This window comes from Bufo gargarizans, chromosome 5 (genome assembly GCF_014858855.1).
Source record: "Bufo gargarizans isolate SCDJY-AF-19 chromosome 5, ASM1485885v1, whole genome shotgun sequence".
NCBI lineage: Eukaryota > Metazoa > Chordata > Amphibia > Anura > Bufonidae > Bufo > Bufo gargarizans.
Genome location: NC_058084.1, coordinates 452,794,225 through 452,820,786, shown reverse-complemented (window position 1 = coordinate 452,820,786; position 26,562 = coordinate 452,794,225). Strand labels below are relative to the sequence as shown.

Genomic DNA, 26,562 nt, shown 5'->3' with positions numbered 1-26,562 from the left:
AGTGGCGACTCTAGGAACAATATATAGGGGGAGCACATAAGATACCACAGTCAATATGGGGGGGCACTAATCATTTTCACTGATGACATCATTGCGCCGCCTGCATCGGCCTCTGATAGTGCCTGCAGCCTAACAGAGGAATCGGGAAGGGAGACGCCTCTCCCTCCCCTGCCCCTGTCCTGAGGACGGCGATACAGATGACATTGTGCAAGCACTCATCTCCCTGTGCCCTGCCGCCGCCGCCCACGTCACCAGTGGCCAGCGGGGCTCAAGAGGCAGCTGCCTTGGGCCCCCCAGGAGCAACTGGGCCTGGGGTAGCTGCGGAATCAGCGGGAGTCACGCATGGGGGCAAGGAATAACCTAGGGGGGCATTGCACCTGCTCCTAGAGCAGGCATCTCAAACTGCGGCCCTCCAGCTGTTGCAAAACTACAACTCCCAGCATGCCCGGACAGCTTACAGGTATCAGCCTACAGCAGGGCATTGTGGGAGTTGTAGTTTTACAACAGCTGGAGGGCCGCAGTTTGAGATGCCTGTCCTAGAGGCTCCATTCGCCCACCTCTTTCCACACCCTTCTACACTTGATTGACAGGGCCAGGCCAGCGTTGGTCTCCTGTCTGCCGGGGAAATCTCGCGCCTGCGCCGTCCCATTCAGTATTCGCCGCAGGCGCACTGAGGGAAGGACGTTTGCCGGCAGCCGGCTTCCTCACTGCAACGTATTCAGCGCAGGCGCAGTGAGAAAGCCGGCGGTCGGTAAACGTCCCTCCCTCACTGCGCCTGTGCCGAATACTGAACGGGACGGCGCAGGCGCGAGATTTCCCCGGCAGACAGGAGACCAACGCTGGCCTGGCCCTGTCAATCAAGTGTAGAAGGGGGTGGAAAGAGTTAAGCGAACGGAGCCTCTAGGAGCAGGTGCAATCACCCCCCCCTCCTAGAGGCTCATTTGCATATTATAAAAGTCAATTTTTCTAAATAACGGCAGCACATAGTGACATGAGAGTAATATAGGTATGTTCGCTAATGTCAGCCAGCTTAATACCCATTTTTCTGATGACAGAAACCCTTTAACTGTTTCTTTCCTTTATTCTGCTGCTGATATATGGATGTAACAAAGGAAGCAGCAGAGTGTGAATGAGCAGCTGGAACAGGGCGAGCGCCGGCAGCCTGCACTGTCAGCCTTCACTCACACTGACCAGCCAGCACAAGAGCAGAATTGGCAGTGAACGGGTTACACCTGCATCCTCACTCCATGCCAGCTTCTGTAGTCAGCCACAATGGATGATGTCATCTCACAAGACATGGGTAACCAATCAGGGGTTCTGGAGAGCTGACCCATATAAAAGAGAGAAAGCTGAGCCACAGATTATTGTACGAGGTGCTGCTGCCTGCTGATAGTGCTGCTGATTCCTGCAACCACCATGTCGCCCCAGGTACCACCCATTTTACTGCCGCCTGGCATCGCTGCTGTAGGATAGACCTGGTCTGCTTCTGCATGCGGGGCTCTTATTCTGCATTGGAAAAAAAATATAATATAATTTAATAATTTATAGCTATGAGCCCTGACTGTTTGCATCGTCCTCACCCATTTTAGAACCATGCACCTCCGAAGGGTTAAATGACAAATTCAGCACTGCTACATCTGCCTGCCCTGAAACGCTTTACTGAAAATTGGTGTTTTTTGCTTGTATGAACGTAGAACAGAAGTTGTTAAAGACTGTTAACCCTGGCAGCAAGTGGGCCTGGCAAGGTACTTAGCCATCAGGTGATGCAGACCGGGTGGTTATATTCTCATTATGCGTCTCATCGTGATATTTACTTGTGCATGTTTAGGGTAGTAGTCTCATTTTCTAGTTTGTATAACACGCAAATGATGTGCAGTATGTGTAACTGGCGCTTCAGGTCTCCATAGGAAGAGATGCAGAGTTTGGGTATGCAGACCGCGTCCTTAAAATACCTTGAGCGGGACTGGCGGGGTGCATGTACCGTATTTGCAAAATTTGGTAAGTCTGAATATATGTATAACTGCCATAGCAAAAGCCAAACACTTGACATCAAGGAGGTGCATCCCATAGAAGGAGACCGTGCGGCTTGAACCGCATGACCGTACAGGTCTTAGGCTACTTTCACACTTACGTTCGGTGCGGATCCGTCTGGTATCTGCACAGACGGATCCGCACCTATAATGCAAACGATGGTATCCGTTCAGAACAGATCCGTCTGCGTTATATTTAAGAAAAAAGTCTAAGTCCAATTTGTAGTCAGACGGATCCGTCCAGACTTTACATTGAAAGTCAATGGGGGACGGATCCGTTTGCAATTGCACCATATTGTGTCAACGTCAAACTGATCCGTCCCCATTGACTTACATTGTAAGTCTGGACGGATCAGTTTGGCTCCGCAGCATTTGGGTGTCCGCCTCCTGAGCGGAACGGAGCCATACTGATGCATTCTGCGGAGATCCTTATCCACTCAGAATGCATTGGGGATGTACGGATCCAGTTCGGGGCCGCTTGTGAGAGCCTTCAAACGGAACTCGCAAGCGGAAGCGCCGAACGCAAGTGTGAAAGTAGCCTTAGAGGTATTCAACCAACTTATTACAGGGGTGGCCAGGCTACAGATATCGATGACCTATCCTAGGGATGGGTCATCGATCACATGAGTGGGAGTCCCAAACCAGGTACCCCATAGCGGTTTCGAACAGCTACGGCGCAGGAAACTATCCAGTGTATGGGGCACACTCCGTACATGTAATAGTGGACATTCCAGGGTACTGCAGCTCAGCTCCTGTTCAAGTGAATGGGAGCTGCACTGCATAACGCTGGAGTCTACAGTGTACACGCCGCATATAGTATAGTGTCTGGTGCCACAGCAGTCCGAAACAGCTGATCGGTGGGAGTACCGGGTGCCCCCACTGATTTAATACTGATTACCTATCTTAAGGATAGGTCATCAATATCTGTAGCCCGGACAACCCCTTTAATGGCAGCATGGTTTTGTGGGTTACTGTACGGCCATTGACAGTGGTAAAAAACGTTTTTTTTTTTTTTTAAATCTGTTTCTAATGAGTTAATTGAATACTGCTGCGGGTTGCATGATCGTCTGGTTCAAACCGCACCTTCACCGTGTGGCCGGGCCCTTGGATCGAGTGGGCTCAGCCATGTTTGATCCATTACCCCTTTGCATATGGATAGCAAGAACACATGCAGGACTCTCCTCTCCAAGGGTCATGGAGTTGGGATTAAAACACCAGGACCTTCTGTCCTGGCTGTCAAACCCTTGCACCATAATGGGAAGGAGACTATTTTACTATGGAGGCCTCCCTCTTTTTCATTGATGCTTCACAGGGTATTCATGTCATAATGGGGGGAAAGGAATGGTCAACCAGTCTCCAGAGGGAGCTCTATGTTGGTTTCCAGTATAGGAATACACCTCTGTGCTTGGATCCCAACTTTTTTACTAAGATTTTAGACAATCATTTTGCTTGTGGATGATGGCGAGGACGAGCAAAGCGCCCAAGTATCTGCTAGGTCACAATCCCTGCTGCTACCTTGGTCTTCTAGGAGGAAAGAGTCCTCTGGTACATGAATGGGCTAAATATGATAGAACATAGTCATCTTGGGCTCAACTTTAACATGAAAATGTCCCATTCAAAGCAAAGTTAGATGAGCTTGACTAAAATAGCTGATTGCACCATGAGACCTTTCCACTTCTCATTTGTTACCTGGGGCTTCACTGCTGAAAATTAAATATCGAGGAGTCCTAGGGGCCCACAATCATTATATTTTTTTTTCTCCTTGTTCTCGAGGTAAGTCAAAATTGAGTTAGGATGCCCGTACACGATGCGACCTTTATGATTGGTCTTGGCATAAGGGGCTTTCTTTTGCATGGATTTTTCAGTAATTACTCCAAAAACCAGGAGTTCTCCAGCTGACCAAATGGAGAACCTCCTGAGTTTAACAAGGTGGGGTGGCCTGACCTCTGGAATCTTTCATGTTTCTGGTAGTATCTCAGTTATTGTGGTCGGTATGGAGATCATACTGGGGATCTCATTGTCCTTTTACTTAAATGGATGAAGACATCCCAATTGATCCTTACAAATATCTGACAACTTTGCCTAAGACAATTGAAGGTTCCACAAAGGAAATCTGCCTACTAGGTTTAGTCCTTCAGCTGAGCCTGCCTGACCTGGTTTCTCCAAACACCAGACCAGATGACTTTTGTCTGCGTAGTGGGAGCCAGCCCTTCTGGGTGATGGGTGACCTGCTACATGACAAGTATTCCCTTATGGCCTCTATACTCGAAGGTGAAGTGTCATGATCCTAATAATAATATAAGCTAAAACTCACACAAATGGAATACATAAGGGGAAAGTAGAAATAATTCACTGGGTGGATTCACTGAATGTCTTATCCCTGTGTGTTCTGCTGTTTCTGAACCTCTTCCAGACCGCTTCCTGTAGAAGATTTCATCCCGAACCCTTTCCTTCGGTCTTGATGCCTGTGACATGCATGCTGCTGCACAGAGCCGTCTGTGGCTTTCCATGATTCAATGTCTGATGGCTGCGATCTGGCTGCACATCCTTATGGTACCTGGACAAGAACCCACATGCAGTTACCAAGCCCACTCCTCCAAGCTCCAGCGGTGTGGAGGATAGGAGTGGTAGTGGCTCTGATTGCAACAGTTGGTCACAGTGGCAATCTTCGCACCAATGCCCCATAGGGCTGGGTAGTAAAAGGAGGGCTCACCCTTTCTTCCCTTGGGGCACACCCTGATATTGGGGCTTCTGTCTGATGGCAGTTGAGGTGCCCTTGGTGTTATAAGCGTTGTACGGATGCAAGGCAGGAGATTCGGTGGCCGGTGAGTGTTGCTGGGGTCATTTGTAGAAAATAGGCAATTCTTTCTTCACTAAAGTGCAGAATGAGAGTTGTAGTAAATCCAACAGTATCAAAACAGTTCCAAGCAATTCACAGTACTTTCTTCCCAGATAGTTGTATGGTTATAAACAAGGATGGGGGTTGTAGTACTCCTATCTCTCAAGTCTCTCTGCAGAATCTAAGGTTGGCAATAATGTTCTTGCAATGGTGACTGTGCAATTCCCAGCTGAGGGGTACAGGATTAAGATACGGTGTAGAAGGGTGTATTAACAATGTCCCCCTCACTGCAGTAAAGTCCATATCGGACTGCAATACCATACTGACTCCAGTGCTCAGCCATGCAGATTCTGGACCTTCCTGGTTCTTTCTCTGGAGTACTGTGAAGTAAAAATAGTTTTCTTGATAGAAGACTCAGCTAACACTAGACTGAACTGGCTCCTAGCTACCTACAAGGGATTAACCCTCAATAATCCATACACAACCATACAGGGATGCTCAACCTGCGGCCCTCCAGCTGTTGTAAAACTACATCTCGCACCATGCTCTTCTGTAGGCTGCCCGGGAATTATGGGAGTTGTAGTTTTCCAACAGCTGGAGGGCCGCAGGTTGAGCATGCCTGCATTAGAACTTTATAAAACTATTTGCAAGTACGCTATTCTGGGGTACGGCACTTGCAGATGTCTGTAATGAAGATGGAGGAAGCTACACCACTCTCTAACGGAAAGTTAGACCTACACAAACTAACTTCAAGCAACTCCCAGGCTCTACTCTAGCATTTATCGAGAGTATAATATTGGTGGCCTATCATCAGTATGTCATCAATATCTAGTCGGTAGGGGGTCAGACTCCCGGCCAGTGGCGTTGCGTGGGTTGCCAGCACCCCAACCTGTGGCCACGCTTTTTTTTTTTTTTTTTTTTTACAGATAATGTAGTAGATATCACCTGCAGTCCTATGTAACACCACAGATAACACGGTGATAACTGAGTACAGATAATGTAGTAGATGGGTGTGAGGCCCCAGAATTCAGAACACGCACAGTGTGACCTGAAGTCTGGGGTCAGGATGAGGCAGTGTGGGCCAAATTCTATATCCAGCCTCCCATCACTACAGAACATACATTGTAATACAGCGCCCCATACCTCTTACATCCAGTGATGTCTCTTTGATGTAGATGTTCTCCCTTCAGACCAGACCACCATTTTTCAGCCATTTCTCATCTCTGTAGTTCTTAGTTTACTACTTTTCCATCATCCTCCCATCTTCTGGACAAATCATCCTACCACCCCCAATACTGTGCCGCTGTGCTCCCCAATACTATACTGCAGAAACGGATAAACCCCCTGATGGTAGTAGTACCATGCAGATAGTGCCCTTCAATAATTATTGGCACAGTGTCCTAAAATAACTGCGCCCAGCAAATAGTGCCCCTGACACTAATAGTGTAAACATAACGTCCCCCAAAAATAATGTGGTAAGCTGATACTGGGCCAAGGTGCCCCCACAGTAATAGTGCTCCCAAAAGTCCCACCAATAGGAATAATTCTCTGCTAGAGCACATATGGTAGTAATAGTGCTCCTACAGTGCCCCCAACATGTCCCCACTGTGCCCCAGAAGTAATAATGCTCCCATAGTGCCCATACTAGTAATCACATTCCCCATTGACCCCCAGTAGTAGTAATTCTTCTTATAATGTTACAGTACAAAAATGCCCCTTAGAATGTGTGCCAGTGCAAAAAATGCCCCCAGTTGAGCTATTGTCCCCATAGTGCCCTCATAATGTGCCAGTATAAAATACTTCTATATAGTGCTCCTCTCCCGCCTTCCTTCCTGTGCCCCCCTATAATGTACTAGCATAAAATACCTGTTCTTAGTGTCCGTCCCCCCGTAGATGACCCCATAGTACTCCTCTTCCCCCTTCCTCATAGTACCCACCATAATGTCCCAGTATAAAATGCCCCTATACAGAGCCCCCCATATAAAATACCCCTTCTTTGTTGCCTCAGTAGAAGCCCCCATAGTGTTCCTCTCCCCCCTTCCACCATAGTGCCCCCCCATATAAAATACCCCTTCTTTGTGCCAGTAAGTACCACCCCCCAATCATGTGCCAGTAACAAGTGCCCCCACAGCGCTCCTCTCCTGTATTGTACCATATAAAAAAATAAACACATATACTTACCCCATCAGGCTGGCAGCGATGTGATGCAGGCCTCTTCCGGACTGTGTCCCGCACTGTACGGCTCGATGACGTCATCACGCTGCCTGGACTGGCCTCTGATGGGCTGCAGAGGAATGCAGCATCCATCTGTATCACTGTCCTGAGGACGGGGAAACAGATGACTATGGAGATGAGCGCTTCCACAATGGAAGTGCTCATCTCCCTGTGCACTGTCGCCGCCGCCCACCCCATTTGTCACCAGGGCCGCGCCGCCTGAGGCAATCGCCTCGTCTAATAACGCCCCTCCCCCCACTCTATGCCACCTCGGCCGATCAGCTGTTTGAAGAGGCTGTGGCACTCCAGTGAGCGCTGGGCCCCTTCCAAACATACCAAGCACAACGCCGTACATTGTATAGTGGCTGTACTTGGTACTGCAGCCCAGGCCCATTCATTTGAATGGGACTGAGCTACACATAGGCCATATGACTAGGGATGAGCGAACTCGAACTGTATAGTTCGGGTTCGTACCGAATTTTGGGGTGTCCGTGACACGGACCCGAACCCGGACATTTTCGTAAAAGTCCGGGTTCGGGTTCGGTGTTCGTCGCTTTCTTCGCGCTTTTGTGACGCTTTCTTGGCGCTTTTTGAAAGGCTGCAAAGCAGCCAATCAACAAGCGTCATACTACTTGCCCCAAGAGGCCATCACAGCCATGCCTACTATTGGCATGGCTGTGATTGGCCAGAGCACCATGTGACCCAGCCTCTATTTAAGCTGGAGTCACATAGCGCCGCCCGTCACTCTGCTCTGATTAGCGTAGGGAGAGGTTGCGGCTGCGACAGTAGGGCGAGATTAGGCAGATTAACTCCTCCAAAGGACTTGATTAACTGATCGATCTGCAGCTGTGGACCATTGAGCTGCTGATCCTCAATTGCTCACTGTTTTTAGGCTGCACAGACCGTTTGTCAGTCTCATTTTTCTGGGGTGATCGGCGGCCATTTTGTGTCTTGTGGTGCGCCAGCACAAGCTGCGACCAAGTGCATTTAACCCTCAATGGTGTGGTTGTTTTTTGGCTAAAGCCTACATCAGGGTGAAGCTGTCACACCAAGTGCATTTAACCAGCAATAGTCTGTTCATTTTTTGGCCATATACAAAATCAGGGGCAAGCTGCGCCTGTCACCAAGTGCATTTAACCCTCAATGGTGTGGTTGTTTTTTGGCTAAAGCCTACATCAGGGTGAAGCTGTCACACCAAGTGCATTTAACCAGCAATAGTCTGTTCATTTTTTGGCCATATACAAAATCAGGGGCAAGCTGCGCCTGTCACCAAGTGCATTTAACCCTCAATGGTGTGGTTGTTTTTTGGCTAAAGCCTACATCAGGGTGAAGCTGTCACACCAAGTGCATTTAACCAGCAATAGTCTGTTCATTTTTTGGCCATATACAAAATCAGGGGCAAGCTGCGCCTGTCACCAAGTGCATTTAACCCTCAATGGTGTGGTTGTTTTTTGGCTAAAGCCTACATCAGGGTGAAGCTGTCACACCAAGTGCATTTAACCAGCAATAGTCTGTTCATTTTTTGGCCATATCCCAGTCTAATTCTGTCACTAAATCCATACCGGTCACCCAGCGCCTAAATACTAGGCCTCAAATTTATATCCAGCTAAATCTGTCCCTAGTGCTGTAGCTGGGCGAGTTATTTAGTGTCCGTTCAAGCACATTTCTTGTTCTGGGTTGAAATACAATTCCCAATTTAGCAATTTCATAATTTAGTGGTTCCTGCTATATCAGAGCTATTTGAAATCTATCCCAAAAAGGGTATATAATATTGAAGGTGCACATAGGGTCATTCAGAATAACTTCACACACACCCGCTACTGTGTATTTCCAAGTCTAATTCTGGCACTAAACCCATACCTGTCACCCAGCGCCTAAATACTAGGCCTCAAATTTAAATCCCTCTAAATCTCTCGTTACCGTTGTCCTGTTGTAGCTGGGAAAGTTATTTAGTGCCCGTCAAAGCACATTTTTTGTTCTGGGTTGAAGTACAATTCCCAATTTAGCAATTTCATAATTTAGTGGTTCCTGCTATATCAGAGCTATTTGAAATCTATCCCAAAAAGGGTATATAATATTGAAGGTGCACATAGGGTCATTCAGAATAACTTCACACACACCCGCTACTGTGTATTTCCAAGTCTAATTCTGTCACTAAACCCATACCTGTCACCCAGCGCCTAAATACTAGGCCTCAAATTTAAATCCCTCTAAATCTCTCGTTACCGTTGTCCTGTTGTAGCTGGGAAAGTTATTTAGTGCCCGTCAAAGCACATTTTTTGTTCTGGGTTGAAGTACAATTCCCAATTTAGCAATTTCATAATTTAGTGGTTCCTGCTATATCAGAGCTATTTGAAATCTATCCCAAAAAGGGTATATAATATTGAAGGTGCACATAGGGTCATTCAGAATAACTTCACACACACCCGCTACTGTGTATTTCCAAGTCTAATTCTGTCACTAAACCCATACCTGTCACCCAGCGCCTAAATACTAGGCCTCAAATTTAAATCCCTCTAAATCTCTCGTTACCGTTGTCCTGTTGTAGCTGGGAAAGTTATTTAGTGCCCGTCAAAGCACATTTTTTGTTCTGGGTTGAAGTACAATTCCCAATTTAGCAATTTCATAATTTAGTGGTTCCTGCTATATCAGAGCTATTTGAAATCTATCCCAAAAAGGGTATATAATATTGAAGGTGCACATAGGGTCATTCAGAATAACTTCACACACACCCGCTACTGTGTATTTCCAAGTCTAATTCTGTCACTAAATCCATACCGGTGACCCAGCGCCTAAATACTAGGCCTCAAATTTAAATCCCTCTAAATCTCTCGTTACCGTTGTCCTGTTGTAGCTGGGAAAGTTATTTAGTGCCCGTCAAAGCACATTTTTTGTTCTGGGTTGAAGTACAATTCCCAATTTAGCAATTTCATAATTTAGTGGTTTCTGCTATATCAGAGCTATTTGAAATCTATCCCTAAAAGGGTATATAATATTGAAGGTGCACATAGGGTCATTCAGAATAACTTCACACACACCCGCTACTGTGTATTTCCAAGTCTAATTCTGTCACTAAACCCATACCTGTCACCCAGCGCCTAAATACTAGGCCTCAAATTTAAATCCCTCTAAATCTCTCGTTACCGTTGTCCTGTTGTAGCTGGGAAAGTTATTTAGTGCCCGTCAAAGCACATTTTTTGTTCTGGGTTGAAGTACAATTCCCAATTTAGCAATTTCATAATTTAGTGGTTTCTGCTATATCAGAGCTATTTGAAATCTATCCCTAAAAGGGTATATAATATTGAAGGTGCACATAGGGTCATTCAGAATAACTTCACACACACCCGCTACTGTGTATTTCCAAGTCTAATTCTGTCACTAAACCCATACCTGTCACCCAGCGCCTAAATACTAGGCCTCAAATTTAAATCCCTCTAAATCTCTCGTTACCGTTGTCCTGTTGTAGCTGGGAAAGTTATTTAGTGCCCGTCAAAGCACATTTTTTGTTCTGGGTTGAAGTACAATTCCCAATTTAGCAATTTCATAATTTAGTGGTTCCTGCTATATCAGAGCTATTTGAAATCTATCCCAAAAAGGGTATATAATATTGAAGGTGCACATAGGGTCATTCAGAATAACTTCACACACACCCGCTACTGTGTATTTCCAAGTCTAATTCTGTCACTAAACCCATACCTGTCACCCAGCGCCTAAATACTAGGCCTCAAATTTAAATCCCTCTAAATCTCTCGTTACCGTTGTCCTGTTGTAGCTGGGAAAGTTATTTAGTGCCCGTCAAAGCACATTTTTTGTTCTGGGTTGAAGTACAATTCCCAATTTAGCAATTTCATAATTTAGTGGTTCCTGCTATATCAGAGCTATTTGAAATCTATCCCAAAAAGGGTATATAATATTGAAGGTGCACATAGGGTCATTCAGAATAACTTCACACACACCCGCTACTGTGTATTTCCAAGTCTAATTCTGTCACTAAATCCATACCGGTGACCCAGCGCCTAAATACTAGGCCTCAAATTTAATTCCCTCTAAATCTCTCGTTACCCACCGCTGTACTGTTGTTGCTGGGCAAGATATTTAGTGTCCGTCAAAGCACATTTTTTGTTCTGGGTTGAAGTACAATTCCCAATTTAGCAATTTCATAATTTAGTGGTTTCTGCTATATCAGAGCTATTTGAAATCTATCCATAAAAGGGTATATAATATTGAAGGTGCACATAGGGTCATTCAGAATAACTTCACACACACCCGCTACTGTGTATTTCCAAGTCTAATTCTGTCACTAAACCCATACCTGTCACCCAGCGCCTAAATACTAGGCCTCAAATTTAAATCCCTCTAAATCTCTCGTTACCGTTGTCCTGTTGTAGCTGGGAAAGTTATTTAGTGCCCGTCAAAGCACATTTTTTGTTCTGGGTTGAAGTACAATTCCCAATTTAGCAATTTCATAATTTAGTGGTTCCTGCTATATCAGAGCTATTTGAAATCTATCCCAAAAAGGGTATATAATATTGAAGGTGCACATAGGGTCATTCAGAATAACTTCACACACACCCGCTACTGTGTATTTCCAAGTCTAATTCTGTCACTAAATCCATACCGGTGACCCAGCGCCTAAATACTAGGCCTCAAATTTAATTCCCTCTAAATCTCTCGTTACCCACCGCTGTACTGTTGTTGCTGGGCAAGATATTTAGTGTCCGTCAAAGCACATTTTTTGTTCTGGGTTGAAGTACAATTCCCAATTTAGCAATTTCATAATTTAGTGGTTTCTGCTATATCAGAGCTATTTGAAATCTATCCCTAAAAGGGTATATAATATTCAAGGTGCACATAGGGTCATTCAGAATAACTTCACACACACCCGCTACTGTGTATTTCCAAGTCTAATTCTGTCACTAAACCCATACCTGTCACCCAGCGCCTAAATACTAGGCCTCAAATTTAAATCCCTCTAAATCTCTCGTTACCGTTGTCCTGTTGTAGCTGGGAAAGTTATTTAGTGCCCGTCAAAGCACATTTTTTGTTCTGGGTTGAAGTACAATTCCCAATTTAGCAATTTCATAATTTAGTGGTTCCTGCTATATCAGAGCTATTTGAAATCTATCCCAAAAAGGGTATATAATATTGAAGGTGCACATAGGGTCATTCAGAATAACTTCACACACACCCGCTACTGTGTATTTCCAAGTCTAATTCTGTCACTAAACCCATACCTGTCACCCAGCGCCTAAATACTAGGCCTCAAATTTAAATCCCTCTAAATCTCTCGTTACCGTTGTCCTGTTGTAGCTGGGAAAGTTATTTAGTGCCCGTCAAAGCACATTTTTTGTTCTGGGTTGAAGTACAATTCCCAATTTAGCAATTTCATAATTTAGTGGTTTCTGCTATATCAGAGCTATTTGAAATCTATCCCTAAAAGGGTATATAATATTCAAGGTGCACATTGGGTCATTCAGAATAACTTCACACACACCCGCTACTGTGTATTTCCAAGTCTAATTCTGTCACTAAACCCATACCTGTCACCCAGCGCCTAAATACTAGGCCTCAAATTTATATCCCGCTAAATCTGTCCTAGTGCTGTAGCTGGGCGAGTTATTTAGTGTCCGTTCAAGCACATTTCTTGTTCTGGGTTGAAATACAATTCCCAATTTAGCAATTTCATAATTTAGTGGTTTCTGCTATATCAGAGCTATTTGAAATCTATCCCTAAAAGGGTATATAATATTCAAGGTGCACATAGGGTCATTCAGAATAACTTCACACACACACGCTTCTGTGAATTTCCAAGTCTAATTCTGTCACTAAATCCATACCGGTCACCCAGCGCCTAAATACTAGGCCTCAAATTTATATCCCGCTGAATTTGAATACAATACATTGGGCCAAATAATATATTTGTTGTTGTGGTGAACCATAACAATGAGAAAAACATCTAGTAAGGGACGCGGACGTGGACATGGTCGTGGTGGTGTTAGTGGACCCTCTGGTGCTGGGAGAGGACGTGGCCGTTCTGCCACATCCACACGTCCTAGTGTACCAACTACCTCAGGTCCCAGTAGCCGCCAGAATTTACAGCGATATATGGTGGGGCCCAATGCCGTTCTAAGGATGGTAAGGCCTGAGCAGGTACAGGCATTAGTCAATTGGGTGGCCGACAGTGGATCCAGCACGTTCACATTATCTCCCACCCAGTCTTCTGCAGAAAGCGCACAGATGGCGCCTGAAAACCAACCCCATCAGTCTGTCACATCACCCCCATGCATACCAGGGAAACTGTCTCAGCCTCAAGTTATGCAGCAGTCTCTTATGCTGTTTGAAGACTCCGCTGGCAGGGTTTCCCAAGGGCATCCACCTAGCCCTTCCCCAGCGGTGAAAGACATAGAATGCACTGACGCACAACCACTTATGTTTCCTGATGATGAGGACATGGGAATACCACCTCAGTATGTCTCTGATGATGACGAAACACAGGTGCCAACTGCTGCGTCTTTCTGCAGTGTGCAGACTGAACAGGAGGTCAGGGATCAAGACTGGGTGGAAGACGATGCAGGGGACGATGAGGTCCTAGACCCCACATGGAATGAAGGTCGTGCCACTGACTTTCACAGTTCGGAGGAAGAGGCAGTGGTGAGACCGAGCCAACAGCGTAGCAAAAGAGGGAGCAGTGGGCAAAAGCAGAACACCCGCCGCCAAGAGACTCCGCCTGCTACTGACCGCCGCCATCTGGGACCGAGCACCCCAAAGGCAGCTTCAAGGAGTTCCCTGGCATGGCACTTCTTCAAACAATGTGCTGACGACAAGACCCGAGTGGTTTGCACGCTGTGCCATCAGAGCCTGAAGCGAGGCATTAACGTTCTGAACCTGAGCACAACCTGCATGACCAGGCACCTGCATGCAAAGCATGAACTGCAGTGGAGGAAACACCTTAAAACCAAGGAAGTCACTCAGGCTCCCCCTGCTACCTCTTCTGCTGCTGCCGCCTCGGCCTATTCTGCTGCTGCCGCCTCGGCCTCTTCCTCCGCCTCCGGAGGAACGTTGGCACCTGCCGCCCAGCAAACAGGGGATGTACCACCAACACCACCACCACCACCTCCGTCACCAAGCGTCTCAACCATGTCACACGCCAGCGTTCAGCTCTCCATCTCACAAACATTTGATAGAAAGCGTAAATTCCCACCTAGCCACCCTCGATCCCTGGCCCTGAATGCCAGCATTTCTAAACTACTGGCCTATGAAATGCTGTCATTTAGGCTGGTGGACACAGACAGCTTCAAACAGCTCATGTCGCTTGCTGTCCCACAGTATGTTGTTCCCAGCCGCCACTACTTCTCCAAGAGAGCCGTGCCTTCCCTGCACAACCAAGTATCCCATAAAATCAAGTGTGCACTGCGCAACGCCATCTGTAGCAAGGTCCACCTAACCACAGATACGTGGACCAGTAAGCACGGCCAGGGACGCTATATCTCCCTAACTGCACACTGGGTAAATGTAGTGGCAGCTGGGCCCCAGGCGGAGAGCTGTTTGGCGCACGTGCTGCCGCCGCCAAGGATCGCAGGGCAACATTCTTTGCCTCCTGTTGCCACCTCCTCCTTCTCGGCTTCCTCCTCCTCTTCTTCCACCTGCTCATCCAGTCAGCCACACACCTTCACCACCAACTTCAGCACAGCCCGGGGTAAACGTCAGCAGGCCATTCTGAAACTCATATGTTTGGGGGACAGGCCCCACACCGCACAGGAGTTGTGGCGGGGTATTGAACAACAGACCGACGAGTGGTTGCTGCCGGTGAGCCTCAAGCCCGGCCTGGTGGTGTGTGATAATGGGCGAAATCTCGTTGCAGCTCTGGGACTAGCCGGTTTGACGCACATCCCTTGCTTGGCGCATGTGCTGAATTTGGTGGTGCAGAAGTTCATTCACAACTACCCCGACATGTCAGAGCTGCTGCATAAAGTGCGGGCCGTCTGTTCGCGCTTCCGGCGTTCACATCCTGCCGCTGCTCGCCTGTCTGCGCTACAGCGTAACTTCGGCCTTCCCGCTCACCGCCTCATATGCGACGTGCCCACCAGGTGGAACTCCACCTTGCACATGCTGGACAGACTGTGCGAGCAGCAGCAGGCCATAGTGGAGTTTCAGCTGCAGCACGCACGGGTCAGTCGCACTACAGAACAGCACCACTTCACCACCAATGACTGGGCCTCCATGCGAGACCTGTGTGCCCTGTTGCGCTGTTTCGAGTACTCCACCAACATGGCCAGTGGCGATGACACCGTTATCAGCGTTACAATACCACTTCTATGTCTCCTTGAGAAAACACTTAGGGCGATGATGGAACAGGAGGTGGCCCAGGAGGAGGAGGAGGAGGATGAGGAAGAGGGGTCATTTTTAGCACTTTCAGGCCAGTCTCTTCGAAGTGACTCAGAGGGAGGTTTTTTGCAACAGCAGAGGCCAGGTACAAATGTGGCCAGCCAGGGCCCACTACTGGAGGACGAGGAGGACGAGGATGAGGAGGAGGTGGAGGAGGATGAGGATGAAGCATGGTCACAGCGGGGTGGCACCCAACGCAGCTCGGGTCCATCACTGGTGCGTGGCTGGGGGAAAGGCAGGACGATGACGATACGCCTCCCACAGAGGACAGCTTGTCCTTATCCCTGGGCAGCCTGGCACACATGAGCGACTACATGCTGCAGTGCCTGCGCAACGACAGCAGAGTTGCCCACATTTTAACGTGTGCGGACTACTGGGTTGCCACCCTGCTGGATCCACGCTACAAAGACAATGTGCCCACCTTACTTCCTGCACTGGAGCGTGATAGGAAGATGCGCGAGTACAAGCGCACGTTGGTAGACGCGCTACTGAGAGCATTCCCAAATGTCACAGGGGAACAAGTGGAAGCCCAAGGCCAAGGCAGAGGAGGAGCAAGAGGTCGCCAAGGCAGCTGTGTCACGGCCAGCTCCTCTGAGGGCAGGGTTAGCATGGCAGAGATGTGGAAAACTTTTGTCAACACGCCACAGCTAACTGCACCACCACCTGATACGCAACGTGTTAGCAGGAGGCAACATTTCACTAACATGGTGGAACAGTACGTGTGCACACCCCTCCACGTACTGACTGATGGTTCGGCCCCATTCAACTTCTGGGTCTCTAAATTGTCCACGTGGCCAGAGCTAGCCTTTTATGCCTTGGAGGTGCTGGCCTGCCCGGCAGCCAGCGTTTTGTCTGAACGTGTATTCAGCACGGCAGGGGGCGTCATTACAGACAAACGCAGCCGCCTGTCTACAGCCAATGTGGACAAGCTGACGTTCATAAAAATGAACCAGGCATGGATCCCACAGGACCTGTCCGTCCCTTGTCCAGATTAGACATTAACTACCTCCCCATAACCATATATTATTGGACTCCAGGGCACTTCCTCATTCAATCCTATTTTTATTTTCATTTTACCATTATATTGCGATGCTACCCAAAGTTGAATGAACCTCTCCTCTGCCTGTGTGCTAGGCCTAAATATATGCCAATGGACTGTTGCAGTGGTGGCTGACATGAAGCCTGATTCTCTGCTATGACATGCAGACTAATTCTCTGCTGACATGAAGCCAGATTGTCTGTTACGGGACCTTTCTCCTCTGCCTGGGTTCTGGGCCTAAATTTATGAAAATTGACTCTTACAGTGGTGGGTGACGTGAAGCCTGATTCTCTGCTATGATATGAAGACTGATTCTCTGCTGTCATGAAGCCAGATTGTCTGTTACGGGACCTCTCTGCTCTGCCTGTGTGCTAGGCCTAAATATATGCCAATGGACTGTTGCAGTGGTGGGTGACGTGAAGCCTGATTCTCTGCTATGATATGAAGACTGATTCTCTGCTGACATGAAGCCAGATTGTCTGTTACGGGACCTCCCTCCTCTGCCTGGGTGCTGGGCCTAAATATATGCCAATGGACTGTTGCAGTGGTGGCTGACGTGAAGCCTCATTCTCTGCTATGACATGCAGACTAATTCTCTGCTGACATGAAGACAGATTCTCTGTTACGGGACCTCCCTCCTCTGCCTGGGTGCTGGGCCTAAATATATGCCAATGGACTGTTGCAGTGGTGGCTGACGTGAAGCCTCATTCTCTGCTATGATATGAAGACTGATTCTCTGCTGACATGAAGCCAGATTGTCTGTTACGGGACCTTTCTCCTCTGCCTGGGTTCTGGGCCTAAATTTATGAAAATTGACTCTTACAGTGGTGGGTGACGTGAAGCCTGATTCTCTGCTATGATATGAAGACTGATTCTCTGCTGACATGAAGCCAGATTGTCTGTTACGGGACCTTTCTCCTCTGCCTGGGTTCTGGGCCTAAATTTTGAAAATTGACTCTTACAGTGGTGGGTGACGTGAAGCCTGATTCTCTGCTATGATATGAAGACTGATTCTCTGCTGACATGAAGCCAGATTGTCTGTTACGGGACCTTTCTCCTCTGCCTGGGTTCTGGGCCTAAATTTATGAAAATTGACTCTTACAGTGGTGGGTGACGTGAAGCCTGATTCTCTGCTATGATATGAAGACTGATTCTCTGCTGACATGAAGCCAGATTCTCTGTTACGGGACCTCCCTCCTCTGCCTGGGTGCTGGGCCTAAATATATGCCAATGGACTGTTGCAGTGGTGGCTGACGTGAAGCCTCATTCTCTGCTATGACATGCAGACTGATTCTCTGCTGTCATGAAGCCAGATTGTCTGTTACGGGACCTCTCTGCTCTGCCTGTGTGCTAGGCCTAAATATATGCCAATGGACTGTTGCAGTGGTGGGTGACGTGAAGCCTGATTCTCTGCTATGATATGAAGACTGATTCTCTGCTGACATGAAGCCAGATTCTCTGTTACGGGACCTCCCTCCTCTGCCTGGGTGCTGGGCCTAAATATATGCCAATGGACTGTTGCAGTGGTGGCTGACGTGAAGCCTCATTCTCTGCTATGACATGCAGACTAATTCTCTGCTGACATGAAGACAGATTCTCTGTTACGGGACCTCCCTCCTCTGCCTGGGTGCTGGGCCTAAATATATGCCAATGGACTGTTGCAGTGGTGGCTGACGTGAAGCCTCATTCTCTGCTATGACATGCAGACTAATTCTCTGCTGACATGAAGACAGATTCTCTGTTACGGGACCTCTCTCCTCTGCCTGGGTGCCGGGGCCTAAATATCTGAGAATGGACTGTTCCAGTGGTGGGTGACGGGAAGCCAGATTCTCTGCTATGGAACCTCTCTCCAATTGATTTTGGTTAATTTTTATTTATTTAATTTTTATTTTAATTCATTTCCCTATCCACATTTGTTTGCAGGGGATTTACCTACATGTTGCTGCCTTTTGCAGCCCTCTAGCTCTTTCCTGGGCTGTTTTACAGCCTTTTTAGTGCCGAAAAGTTCGGGTCCCCATTGACTTCAATGGGGTTCGGGTTCGGGACGAAGTTCGGATCGGGTTCGGATCCCGAACCCGAACATTTCCGGGATGTTCGGCCGAACTTCTCGAACCCGAACATCCAGGTGTTCGCTCAACTCTACATATGACCAATGACCGTGATCACTTGCCCATAAGAAGCCATAACGTTCACCTGAGAGGAGACTCTTCAAACATCTGATTAAGGCTCCATTCAAACGTCCGCAATTTTCAGATCCGCAAAACGCTGACGCCGGCCATGTGCACATCGCCGGCACTATAATAGAAAATGCTTATTCTTGTCCGCTATTGCGGACAAGAATAGGACATAATCTTATTTTTTAGCAGAATCGAAGTGCGGATGCGGACAGCACACTGTGTGCTGTCCGCATCTTTTCCGGCCCCATTGAAAACAAATGGGTCCGCATAATTGCGGAATGGATCCGGACCATTCATACGGATGTCTGAATGGAGCCTAATGGGGGTACCAGAAGTCGGGCCACCACCGACCAGATAGTGAAAACTTGTTCTGAGGATAGCTCATCCATATTTCACTCCTAGAAAATTCCTTTAAATGTGTTATTACTTTTCATGACCTGTATATGCTCCAGAAGTCCAGGTAGATATAAAATAGCGGAGGCTAATTCCAGTCTGTGCTCCACCAGCATGGAGATGAATGGGTTCATTAATATTTTCAGTTTCCACAATCCTCGGTAACAGAACAGTAGCACACTGTGACCGCATTGTATGGGCTTTTGGAAAGGTCTCATGACTGGGCCATTGTTCCTCTCATAAAGAACAAGTTCGCTGACTATGGTCATGTACAAATCCCTCCGAAGAGCTGGCCTTATTACACTGGTACGTGTATCGTGCTGAACCTGTATTATGATGGTTTATAATGGTGAAGTATAATATAACGCAAGTGGTCACTGACTAATTCAAATATTTTTTTATTTGTGCCGACATTAGCGCCCCAGCACAAGGATTGACCGTCTTTTCCTGCATCACAGACGTGCAGTTTACTACAGACCATTTTTGCACCTAAAACCAGAGTCCCAGAAATGTACTAAGGCGCACAGCATTTTGGGACTCCTTGGGGGCAGATTTACAAATCCTGTAGACCAGGGATGCTCAACCTGCGGCCCTCCAGCTGTTGCAAGACTACAACTCCCAGCATGCACTGATAGCGGTAGGGTGTCCGGGCATGATGGGAGTTGTAGTTTTGCAACAGCTGGAGGGCCGCAGATTGGGCATCCCTGTGTAGACCGAATAAACTTAGGAGGTAATTTATCGAGGTGCAACTTTTTTTTTTTTTTTTTTTTTTTTTCTTTTCTTGGTGTGTGCTTGGTTTGAAGCCATTTTTGTGACACACTTACTATGTTGCATGCCATGTGTTAAAATAGCACAAAATACATATGGATTTTTCAGTCTAGGCACATTTATTACGAAAACTCCACCAGTTTGTACACCACCTAAGGCTTGGAGTACAATTTGTGACTTTTTGCAATCTATAGAATATAGCTAAAAATGTTGATTTGCCCACAAAACATCTGGGCGCCCCTTAGTAAATGTAAACTGCCAGGTTTGGCATAAACCACATTAATGGTGCGAATGCGTCATAAACTTGTTGCAGAAGCTCTCCACTTTTCTGGCGCAGCGCATTTTATACATGATCCACTTGTACAGGCGGTCTGGACCTGCACCAGGTTTGTCACAGGGGCTCAGGCTGAATGATATATTTGGTGCAGATACTTTTGTCTTAACTCTGTACCAACTATTGATCGGCTTAGACTGTGTCAAAATTTAGGGGCCAAATTTAGCATCTTAGGCCACGCCCTTTAACATTGAGGCACGCCCCCTTTTTTTAACTAGGTGCACTGCAGTGGATTTTTCTAAAGCTAAATTCACTACATTTTGGCATACAATTTATAAGTGCACTAAATGAGGCCCAGTATTTGTATGATAGAGATAGAAATATAATATAATATATCTGATGAATGCAATGATGCAAGCGCTAGGATAATGATTCTTCCCCCTGCACACCCTTTCAGACGTGGGTATGGGTGAACATACAGGCGATGGGCCATGCATCTCCTACATGGGCAGGGAGTAGGAGAACAAGCACCAGGCCCTCACGCCTGAGGAGTAATGTAAAGCTCCAGCACCCATTGCCAAATCTGTCACAGGACCCCCACTGACTATGTGCTTTTTTTAATTTTTTTTTTTTATGGTGTCTTATGTGACCAGGGCTCAGGTAATAACTGCTATTTCTGCAGCTAGCCATGGAGGGTGGGAGTGGTAGTACCTCTGGCAATAATGGTTGCGCACACACAGATCACAGAATTAAGGTATGGCTGGCCAAACCATCTCAAAGTGCGGAAGTGTTAGCAATATTTCCTCTCAAAGTCTCTGTGTGCCATAAATGTGCACAATACCTTGCTATGTAACACCAATGTACGGCCTTGTAGATTCTGGACCTTCTAGTTTCCCTTGTCTGTGGAGCACTTTTGTAGTAGAGTAGCTTGCTTGGGTGGCTGTAGTTTCAGAGAAGATGGTCCTCTGAAAGTCAGGTTTACGTCTGTGGATCTCGTACAACAAATGCCAGAAGCTTCAACTTGCTAAATAAAAAACAAAACAAAATACCAGATACATGAAAACCACTACTGAAAAAACGCTTGTCTTCCCCGCATTACATATTCCCCATAGACTTTCAGCTATGATCTGAAAATGCATTATTTTTTTTCAGCACAAAATACATGTGTTTTCAGCCTTATGACTTTTTTTTTTTTTTTTTTTTTGTGCAATCTCACTTGATTAAAATCAGAATCGGCTTTATTCGCCAAACACGACAGTCAATCGTGCTCGGAATTGGGTTAGGCACAGGTACAAGGGGGGGGGGGGGGTAGGGTTATGCAATGGGCACATCAGGGGGCGAGGGATTCTGAGCGGGTGATGGGACGTGGTGAGTTCAGCAGTCTGACGGCCGTTAGGAAGAAAGTGTTCAGCCTCCTCGATGGCCTGATATCTGCGTCCGGACTTTAGACGTCTGAAGAGATGATGGCCCGGATGGGAGTGGTCGTTGGATATTTTCATAGCCCTGGAGCGCAGTCTGTTGGAGAAGATAGTCAAGGGGTGGTAGTGGCAGTCGAGTAGTTCTCTCCGCCGAGCTGATGACCTTTTGTAGTTTGCGCTTGTCGCATACCACACCATAAGAGACTAGCACAGTACCAACTCGATGGTACAGGAGTAGAAGGACTTCAGTAGGTCCTGTGCCATGCCGAACTTCCTCAATTGTCAAAGGAAGTAGAGCCGCTGGTGCGCCTTCTTTATGATGGACGAGATGTTGGGACGCCAGGATAGGTCCTCCAGAGATAGTCATGCCTACGAGGCGGGCACTGGCTACCCTTGCGACTTCAGATTCGTCAATGTAGGTTGGGGGGGGGGGGGGCGACAACCCCTCTCTTCCTGAAGTCTATGACCAGCTCGACCGTCTTTGTGGTGTTTAGAACCAGATTGTGCGCGCCACACCAGTTGCAGACCCCGTCGATTTTATTTTTTTTCCTTACGGTAGGCCTGCTCGTCGCTAATCAGGCCCACGAGTGTGGTGTCATTGATTAGTTGCCTGGAGTAAGAATTGCAGAAACGTCCCAAGACATAAAGATGCAACAAATTTATCACTTCAATATTGCCTCCAGCAAAACAGACTTCAAAAATCTGTTCCTGCAGTGTTGATGCCTGTGACATGCATGCTGCTGCACAGTCCGCAGCCTGTCCCGGTCTTAGGATCTGTTGCGAGATGCCCTTAATATTATGCATTAGTTCTATTATAGGGGTTACCCCATCAGGATTGCCCTAGGACTGCCCCACCAGGTTCCAGCTACAGGTGTAATGGGCAGTAATGGGGCTCCTCACTGCAAGGGAAATGTAAAAGGCGATTCCATGATGTAATACTACAACTTATCGGCGCCACTTGCCTCCTCATTCTCTACTGATGTTTCTGCAGGCAGAATTTGACAAGGCAGCCGAGGATGTGAAGAAATTGAAAACCAAGCCAACCGATGATGAACTGAAGGAACTCTATTCCCTCTACAAGCAGTCCACTGTGGGAGACATCAATATAGGTATATTCAGGTTCTCACAGTAACAAAATGCATATTGTAACCCTGGGGTGCCACTTAAAAGTTCAGATCTACCATACGTATGCTGTACCAGTGCTTTTATATCAGGTCTTCCACTCTAATTACTTCCAAAGCTGTGGAAACTGTGATCACTCCAAAGGAGGACATGATATTTTAACAAAATGATATTTAGACTTGTAAAGGCACAGCTCTCATATTGGTTACATTCTCAGGGAGGGCACACAACTTGACCGTTACAAATCTGTAGTCCAGTGGCACAATGCGCGTAATGGTACTCAAGTAGAGGCACAGTCCTTATATCTAGTCCATACGTAGTCTCAAGGGGGGACCTCTCTGCTGCAGGGACAACATAGGCCTTCAAGCCACAAGGTGTACCAGCTTTGGGTCTCTCCTCACTTGCAGCTGTTACACTTCATGCCACTAGTTTCCAGCTAATACATTTCTTTATGCTTGGAGAGTAAGGGGCCCATATAGTGTTCTTGCGCAGGAATCCCCTCCTGGCCAGATCAGCAGGGAGTGAGGCTGGGATGTAATACTGTATAACAAGCCTTGCAGGTCCGTGGAGACCTTGTTTTGAACTGTGAACTAAAGCAATATTCTCATTCCTTTTGCAGACTGTCCTGGGATGCTGGATCTTAAGGGCAAGGCCAAATGGGAAGCATGGAATTTAAAGAAGGGTAGGTTAATAAATATGTAAAAGGCCAAAACCTAGATCTCCCCCCATCCAGCATCACGTATAATGAAGGAGGAAATCCATGGCTGTGCTTTCACCGATCAATTGAAGTCTTGGACTTCTCACAGGGTCTGATGAGCAGTCACAGCGCTTGCTTAAGTTGTGCAGAGGCACAACTCTCAATATGCGGGAAATGATGAGTGATATGGGGCAGAGGCTGGATCTCGTTGAATAACATGTCCAGTGTAGATATATCAGGCACAACGGAAGAAGAAATCCACAGCTGCGCTTTCACTAGATGCCATCTTGGTACCAAGAGACTTGCAGGTGGACAGGTTTATTAACATCTGTATATTTATCACTCATTTCGGGGTGTAAAACATCCCTTCATCAGAGAATACAAGAGATCTGAAGAAAATGTGTTTTATACCCCGAAGTGCGTTGTAAATGTACAGATATTAATACAGCTTGTCCATTTGCAAGTGTTTAGTACCAATACACCATCTGTCTGGTGACGGAGCAGCTGTGGGTTTCTTCTTCAGTTGTACCTGATGCGATATATACACCCAGGACTGTAGTGGTAGTAGTGTAGTTCCTCCTCTATGTCTGGAGGACAAAAGTTTACATCAGCAGAAAAGGATTCTTTACTGTAAGGGCAGTGAGAAGATGGAACTTTCTGCCAGAAGAGGTGGTGAAGAAGGACTCTGAGTTCAAGAGGGGCCTGGAAGTATTTCTAGAGTGTAATAATACTACAGATTATAGTTACTAGATTTCTGGGTGTTTGATCCAGGGAGTTATTCTGATTGGAGTCGGGAAGGAGTTGAAGATGAGTAAGAGTTGGCTTCTACCTCGACTTTTATGCCTTCCCCTTGCAGAATAACAGGCTGAAAGTGGATGGACTGATATCAAATTTTTTTTCAGCTGTACCAACTATGTTACTATTTTATAGGAAACCGAAGAGTCTTAATTTTTTTGCAATTAAAAAAGCTTTTATTCAACTTCCAAGCATGACAACTGGAATGTGTAGGTAGAGGTCTGCAACATGTGTTCTTCAACCGTTGCAACAACACAACCCTCAGCATGCCCTGACGGGTGCAGCGTACCTAAACTGTGTCAAAGCTGGAATCGCACATGCAGTTTAATGCGCCAAAGCCAGATGTGGATCCAAGAAGGAACAATGGGACCAGTTTCTCCTTTTGCAATACTCTTCTGGTTTTGGCTCTAAATGTTGTAATTCCAGCATGAACGTGGTCTCATATATTTTGATCCAGTCTTGGTAGCCAGGCAAGGAGTAGATGCACAGGAAAAAAAAAAGCCACAGGTTTTGGTGTGGGCTTTGGCTCCAAAGCGAGAAGAATGGGAAATATAAAAGCGCATGCTCCCTGCTGGATTCACCTCTGGTCTTGGTTCAAACTACATGAACAATTGCATAGAACCACCCTTACAGTGGACTTCTGACATGCAGACATGTTTTCCAATTCATATTTTGTTTTGTAGGTATGTCTAAGGAGGATGCCATGAGCGCCTACGTGTCTAAAGCCAACGAGCTGATTGAAAAATACGGTCTGTAATGCTATGCAGCCACGTCTGTCCCGGATGTAACCGCGAGAATCTAACCTGTATGTCACGTGGAGAGCAAAGACCCATTAATAACACTGTGCACCTGCTCTACTGTAGGTTTCTGCAATATTTCAGGAACTCTTAACTTAGGATTGTCCTCTCACAGAGAAGACCTGTTTTCTACACATGTATGGTTTTCTATGTCCCTCTTGCTTATTAAACCATTTTACACAAGAAAATTGGTGCAATTGTCTTTTCAGTGACTTGGATTGTAGATTTGGATTCTTCAGCCTGTTCTGACTTTAGTGAGCTGGGTGCATGGCTATGAACGATCTGTAAATCTGAGGAATTCTTCACCTTTCCATAAAAGGTTTCTGCCATCTGGAACTTTGATAGGATATGGCATCAAAGTCAGATAGGTGTGGGTCCCACCTCTGAGACCCAAACCTATTTCTAAAACGGGATCCCGAAAGTGACGGAGAGTGCATGCACGGTGTGCTCTCCATTCATTTCTATGGGAGTTCCCAAAAAAAGCCGAGTGGCTCTCTGTGAAGAGACTCGCTGGTGTATGGAGACTTCTTTTCGGACAATGGTACATGTGCATCGTCTCGTTGGGATACATGTGTCGTGCAACAGCAAGTCACAGAAAAGTCGTGAGATACAAATTTGTAAGTCTACAACTTAGGGCTCTTGCACACGACCGTATACCCTCTAAAAATACGGTCCGTGAGCGGGCCATATGTCCCGGAGCGGCATGCATCATGCTCACAGGAGCGCACAGCATTATAGGTTACTATGATGCTGTGCGCATCGGGTCGCCCGCGGGGCTATTGTCTCGCACTCATAATATCATATATGTGCGGGACAATAATCCTGCGGGCGGCCCGATGCACACAGCATCATGGTAACCTATGCCGCTCACGGACTGTATGTCTTGGAGGGTATACGGTCGTGTGCATGAGCCCTTACTGTTTGGCGATTGATCTTAGAACTGTGATTTGGGAAGTCAGAGGTCACACCTGACTTACATTAAAGTCAATGGAGTAAAAATTTGCATGCAACTTGTAACAAAATCCAGCATGTCTGGCTTTTTGTGACTGTCGATTCAGTGTGTTGCATTGTGACACCATTGACAAACATTACATAAAATTTAATGTGACCGTGGTGCCGTACCGTTAAAGAAAACCGTACTCCCTTGAGCATCTCATTCAGTCAACTTGCATCCTGCTCTGTACTGATGAGGGGGCAATAAAACAAAAACTGAGATGTCTGCACATGGGTATCTGGTTTGGCTGGTTAGCTAAACTGCATTAAAACATGATGTGAATATTGTGTCAGAAGTGGGAATTACTCAGGTCTTGCTAGTATTTATTGGTAGCGGTCTGAGCTCTGACACCAGGTAATACATATTCTTAGCATGGTGTTACGATGCCCACCTGCAGGCATTGCAAGACATCTTAGATACATTTTTACCTCTTTAGGACATGGAGATAAGCAGCTAATAGATACCACGGGTTTTGCTAATCTCCTTGCTGAACATGGTTTGCCACAAGAGCAGACTGTAATGTAATAAGGAAAGTAGTGCTTCCCTCAGACAAATGAGATTTTTGCTGTCAACCAATATCTTATGTCCAAAATGCCAAGCTAAAAGCAGTTTTCCCATCT

At 46.7% G+C, this 26,562-nt stretch overlaps 1 protein-coding gene across 1 annotated transcript; it reads left to right on the top strand.

Annotated features, from left to right (window-relative positions):
- The first annotated feature begins 1,284 nt into the window (after positions 1 to 1,284).
- On the top strand, positions 1,285 to 25,136 carry ACBD7 (acyl-CoA binding domain containing 7). Its single transcript, XM_044294660.1, has 4 exons — positions 1,285 to 1,428; positions 22,529 to 22,646; positions 23,279 to 23,341; positions 24,835 to 25,136. Exons 1-4 carry the CDS (start codon positions 1,417 to 1,419, stop codon positions 24,906 to 24,908), a joined length of 267 nt encoding a protein of 88 aa, XP_044150595.1. The 5' UTR covers positions 1,285 to 1,416; the 3' UTR covers positions 24,909 to 25,136.
- The last annotated feature ends 1,426 nt before the right edge of the window (positions 25,137 to 26,562 follow it).

Coding starts and splice junctions, on each gene's coding strand:
- ACBD7 (XM_044294660.1), top strand. Junction 22,647..23,278: donor TGTGGGAGACATCAATATAG/GTATATTCAGGT, acceptor TTCCTTTTGCAG/ACTGTCCTGGGATGCTGGAT. Junction 23,342..24,834: donor AGCATGGAATTTAAAGAAGG/GTAGGTTAATAA, acceptor TTTGTTTTGTAG/GTATGTCTAAGGAGGATGCC.